This window comes from Acinonyx jubatus, chromosome E4 (genome assembly GCF_027475565.1).
Source record: "Acinonyx jubatus isolate Ajub_Pintada_27869175 chromosome E4, VMU_Ajub_asm_v1.0, whole genome shotgun sequence".
Lineage (NCBI taxonomy): Eukaryota > Metazoa > Chordata > Mammalia > Carnivora > Felidae > Acinonyx > Acinonyx jubatus.
The window spans coordinates 36,704,823-36,710,822 of NC_069395.1; the positions used below are offsets into that span (position 1 = coordinate 36,704,823).

The 6,000-nt window shown below is 46.2% G+C and overlaps 1 protein-coding gene across 3 annotated transcripts in view; it reads right to left on the bottom strand.

The window, feature by feature from the left end:
- Nucleotides 1-5,757, bottom strand: part of KCNH1 (potassium voltage-gated channel subfamily H member 1) — a 372,723-nt gene extending 366,966 nt beyond the window's left edge. For 2 of the 3 annotated variants that reach the window (XM_027074502.2, XM_027074501.2), the window contains exon 1: nt 5,453-5,757. In XM_027074502.2, coding sequence (XP_026930303.1) covers nt 5,453-5,531 — 79 coding nt within the window. In that variant the 5' untranslated portion in view covers nt 5,532-5,757. Of the gene's footprint in view, nt 1-5,445 lie in introns of all 3 variants that reach the window. The other variant, XM_027074503.2, reaches the window with a different exon arrangement.
- Between the last annotated feature and the right edge of the window lie 243 nt (nt 5,758-6,000).

Sequence of the window (6,000 nt, forward strand, 5' to 3'; positions counted from 1 at the left end):
ATTTTTTTTGGTTTTCTGGTGGAAAAAGGAGTGAAATAGATCAGTTTTGTTCCATGGGGCAGATCTCAAATGAGTGGTGGCTATAAGAGGACAGAATTGGGTGAGACCAAAGAATAACAACAAGAAAAGAAAGAAGAGGAGAAGGAAAGAGAAAGGAAGGAAAGGGAAAGACGGGAGGGAAGGGAAAGACAGGGGAGGGAAGGGAAAGACAGAGGAGGGAAGAGAAGGCAAAACAAGACAAGAGAAACTAGTACTCAATTACAGTTGCTTAAAACAGAACATTCCTGACAAAGTGAGTGTCCCATCACTGAGGGTATTCAAGCACCGGCTGGATAACAACAGAGAGGGATGTTCTGGAGTCTACTCAAACACTGGAAAAAACAGTACTTCAAAAACTAAGATTCTGTGATTCTCGTGTACCTCTTTCTCACCAGGTACAGGTGTGGCCACTTAAAGACACAAAAACAAACCACAGTCCAAATACCCTAAATGCGTAAAGCAGACACTGCCTTTACAAAAGGGATTCCTTTGGATAAAGAACTAAAATCTTTTTTAAATGTTTGCTTAGAAGCCATTAACAAGCAAAACTAAAGGGAAGGCAAAGATTTGAGAAACTTCAAGGTAATGTGGGAGAAACCACTGCCAAAGGAAGCCTGACCACAAATGCATCTATTCTTTTACAACAGATTATTAAAATAGAAGGACTTCATAGAAACCGTGGGGTTTGGAAGCTTTATTACCTTCTGTTAAAGCAGAAGCCTTCTCCCTGTTTCCGAGCTAGTATCAGTCACAAGGTTTAACTTTTTGACACTTTCAGAGCAAGACAGCTGAGCCTTGGCTGAAGGTTATCTTAGAGCACATTACAAGAGGAAACAAGCGCTATTGGGCTGGTAATAATCCAGATGACAATCCATTCCCCCTTCCAGAGCAACAATGTATTTTAACGAGTTTTCTGTTTTGTAAATATTACCGTGGCTCAACACATCTATGAGGAGACACAACACTACCCGCGGCTTTCATCCTGTTTGTGTACTAATTATATCAACAACCTGAACCAACTTAACACTATACAAAAACACAGCTGATTTAGCAATCTGTAAATTATACATGTACATAAATCTGTACCAAAATGTGCTGCGTTTCACTCCTGCTAATGTGCACGGATTCTTACTGGCACCTACAATTGTTTGATATAGGTTTCCGAACACTAAAACATATGTTCTGCCTAGAATGGGACCATTTAGGGTAATATTTTTGTAGCTTCCTGGCACTAAGGTCTGCCAGCCTTCCTAAGACAGATCTCCTATTTGCTTCAACAACCATTCTGACAGTAAGTGCCTGCAGATTTAAGCAACCATCAAAAAATATTCTGGAACAACACTTTCCAATCATGAATATAAAGAAAATCAGGCTGGCTTTGCCTATGTGGTAAAAAAAAAAAAACCAATAGAAGGATTTGAAATGATCACCAACATGACCACAAGCAAAATTGGGGAGGAATTGATTATTCCTGCTAACTACTTGTGACTATTCAAAAAACAAATAATTATCAAATCTCTCCTTCAAATGGTATTCGGAAAGTATCAGAGAAAGTTAAACTAGATTTTAGTCCCATCAAGACCAGTAAACACCTTAAAAATTGTCCTGTGGGGTTTTTTTTTTTTCCTTAAACACAATATCAGGCCTCAATAAGAGCTGCAGCCAGAAAACAGTGTGGAACGGGGTCCAGAAGCTTAGACCAAGATTCACTAGAATGTAACTTTCTAAGGGTAAAGTTGTTTCCCACTTTATCCCCAGTGTTCAATAACTGTGCTGAACAAATCCTTTTTGAATGAACCTGTCACAACCGCTGACTAGTCCCTGATGTGCCTCTGCCTTTTCTAACTCTGCCTTTTACTAACTGTAAGTAAATTACCTAACCAAATGATTCTTAGCTCTTGACACTGAAAATGGAGGCACTGCACCTCCCCCACTGGCATATGAGGTGATATTTTCTGAAAAGTTATTTAACACTTTATAACTACAGCAGGTGCAGGAATAAGTGCCTGTTACCCTGCCTGTGACTTTAGCTAAACTCCTGAGAAAGGTGAAAATACTGCCTTCCTTAAAACAGAATCAGCTTCTCTTTTGCCTTGTTATTCTGTTTGGATGTAGTAGTGTGGCTATTAGCCAAAATGGATGTTGTCCTGGGTGTTATAACATTTTATTTAATCTCCACTGGGAAATTAAGCTTCTCTAAGAGAAAATAACGGTAATACAAGGAAGGTCTTTGCATAGTGTAACATAGGAGCGTGACACAGGGGTCAAGGGTCAAGGGTCTCATCAGCTGTGCCCTTAAATATTTGAGGAGATGTGTTCCCTTCAGTGTCTTCATCTATACAAAGATGGGAAAGAAGAGGCAGAGGACATAGCATCTAATCCTACAGGTTATCATATTCCAGATACCAGATATTCAAATGCCCCAAGACAAAGCCAGTTCTATTATCCACAAGCATATAATGAGAGTCGGGGGGGGGGGGTTGTTTTGTTTTTGTTTTTTAAGGATAACAATAGTTCCATAGGCAAAGTCATATGGCTGGAGAAACAATGATGCTACAGAAAGGATGAATGATACCCTCCAAAGACCTGCGTCAGGGACTGTGTGCCTGCTCCTTTGAATAAGTCTCTTAATATTCCTAGGACTCCGTTTCGTGATCTGTAAAAGAGGAACAGTAATACTGCATAGGATTACTGGGAGAAAATGTTTAATAAAGATGGTCAAAAAGTATTGCTATTTAAAGGTAAAATGCTATTTAAATACTGTAATGTCCAAAAAAAAATGGCTGGTGGATTTTAGGAGGAGACAATCAATATTTTTAAATAGACTTTTTCCATCACAGTAAAATAAAATAATGCATGTAGATATTGTGATATTTCCAAGAGTCCACATTATTTTTTTTTCTATTTGTGTTTAGAAATGTGATGAAAGGGATCACTAAAAGCTTAAATCTCACATTTCAAGACCAGAATATCTTCTTCTGAAATCATAGATAATTGTAAAAGTTCACCTGACTTTCCTAAGGTGTTTTTGTCTGTGTGGTTGATGTTGGTTGGTTGGTGGGTTAACTGAAGTCAAACTGTTGGAATCAGTACTAAAATTAAAATGCCAATGCTAAATATTGCTAAATGCTAATTTAGCATTGCTATGCTAAATATATTCCCAGCTACTTATTCTATTGACATTCTATATATGCTTAGAGAGAAGTGGCTCTAAGAAAATCAACTAAACTAGGGTATTCTGCCTTCTCAGCTCCAAGATTCATTTTGTGTGTGTGTGTGTGTGTGTGTGTGTGTGTGTGTGTGTGGTATTAGTTCCACAATTCTTAAGGTCCTCCTACAAGCCCAAGGAACCTTATGACTGTTACATGTAAGATTCTGTTACCTCCCTCTCCACTCAAAAACAGAATATGGTACACATTAGACACAAGGTTTCCCCTAATTTAAAGGACACTCCATCTTCACCCCCCCCCCAAAAAATGGAATTGTCACTGCTATTTTTGAGAAAGTTGGTGTCACTGGCAATGGGATCCCCAAATCTGCAAGACTATCTCCCTGACTCCTCACAGGTCAATAACCATAGCAATCACAGCAAATTAACTCTTTTTTTTTAAATATGAAACTTATTGTCAAATTGGTTTCCATACAACACCCAGTGCTCATCCCAACAGGTGCCCTCCTCAATGCCCATCACCCACCCTCCCCTCCCTCCCACCCCCCATCAACCCTCAGTTTGTTCTCAGTTTTTAAGAATCTCTTATGGTTTGCCTCCTTCCCTCTCTAACCTTTTTTTTTCCTTCCTACCCCAGCTAATACGCCAGATCCCAGCAAATTAACTCTTAAATAGTGCTTTTATTTAAAACCCCACGAACACCTCCAGCTTTTTTTTTTTATGACAGAAGAGTTCATTGTGACTATTCATGTAATAACCAGCATCCCCTTGAAGTCCCAGGTAATAGCTGTGACCTTGTTCTAAAAGCCACCTTAGTTAGTTTGAGTGAGGAAGACCTTGAAGGGAAAGGTGACTAACCACAGACTCTTCAATGCCCTTATTCTTACGAGGCACACAATAAATGACCATTTCTAAAATACTTAAATACACAATATGCTATCCTAATTAGTAAGGTTTTCATTGTGAGCTAAACTTAAATCACTTTTTAATAAAGAGCATTTCTTGAGAGCATAAGTCACCTCCCATGCTCTTCCCCTGAACCCCTAACTAAATCCAAATAGAAGCCCATGATTTTAACACAAGCTCCTCCTTAAGGCTCTGAAACTGTCATATTTCCACATTTTTAAAACCTATTTCCTAAGTCAACTCTTCATGTCGTCTGCCTCTGGAAGGAAAGGAGTCCCGGAGCCTGTAAAGAGCATCTCCAGACTTGGCCCCTTTCGTTTCAGCCCTTTGATGAACGGGTGCACCGCACCTTCCAGATGCCGAGCTATATGCTCTGCAAGTGCTTTAGCCAGGATGCTTTGCTGTGGCTCCTAAAGGAGACATCTGAAATGTATCCCTTTCCGTCCCTGCTCTTAGGACTCTCGCCGTCCAGCACTTCATGCCACTGTCCATCTTAATGCCACGGAGGGAAAGAGAGAGCAGCGGGGAGCACCGGTTTACTGGGTAATGGATAGATTTACAGGCTTGGTGAGTTTGGGAATTTATAGGTGAGCAAGATTTGTAGGCATAAAACGCTGCTGGGGTTTGGAAGAGAGGAACTATGACAGGTTTGCCCCTGTGACTGCTTGGCCAGCTCTGCAACTATGCGCTCCACTTGTCATCTAAGTCCAGGAAACTCTGCCCCTCGTGAGCCTTAACTTAACCTCGAAGAGGGTGGGTGGGTGGGTGAAGAGGTGGAACCGGGTGGCCTGCGGCACGTCCCTAAGTCCCCACGTCCCTACACCTCGGACTTTTCGGCTCCCGGATGGAAGGTGGAGGCAGCCGCCGTCCCCCATCCCTCGGGGGCCGGAACCCGAGTGGCCTTCTCTCCCGCTGGCTCTCCCCGGGAGAGGCAGCGCCACGGGTGCAGCCCCCGGAGAGCCTGGATAGCCTTCCCTGAGGGGTGGGCAGTACCCACGGGGAACGCGCTGCCGTTCCTGCCGCGTCCGGCTTCCCATCACTTTTCCCAGTACTTTACCCATCAGCTGTCACGCTCTCTGGAGAGGAGACAGAGAAGGCGCGAGAAAGGCCCCAAAGGCGTCCCCAACAGAGCTCTCCTCTTGGGATGGGGGCCCACAGCCCTCGCCCCACCCTGCCCACCTAGCCCAGCCTCCAGGAGGCAGCCCCGGGCGCCCGCGCCGCGGCTCCCAGCAGAGCTCCGGGTTCTGCTGCATCTGCTGGCGCCGAGCGGCGGGAGGCTTCGGCAATCGAGGCACGGATAAAAAGCCTGGGTAACCGAAATCCGAATGCACCTCTTACCACTGGACCGCCGGACAATATTCTCCAGAAACGTGTTCTGCGGGGCCACCAGTCCTCTCCTGCCCCCGGCCATGGTCATCCTCCCGGCAGCTTGGGGTCCTGGGGGCGTCCGGCGAGGCTTCTCACGGCAGCAGGGAACTGGGCGCGGGGCCCGCGCGCGATCCCGGCTCGAAGCGCCCCATGAGCCCCGCGGGGACCCGGGCGGCCAGGGGCGGCGGCTCCCTCCGGCTGCCACCCTCGCGCCCTCTTCGCGCCTCCCTCCCTGCCGCCCGCCTCGCTGTGCACTCGCCCGGGGCTCGCCTCGCCGCAGCCGCTTCCGGGTGGGCGGAGGGAGCCGCGGCGCCTGGGCCGGGGCGCCCCCTACCGGGCGTTGCCCCCCCCCCCCCCCCCCCCCCCGCGCCGGCCTGCGGGAGAGCGAGCGGGGGGCTCCCGCAGCGGCGGGAAGTGGCGGGCAGTCGTGGGCCGAGGCTGGATTGACAGCGCCACCCTCTGGGCACCGCCGGGAAATGGGTTCGAGGTGCGCCTTGGGCTGGTGAAGAGGAGAGCGT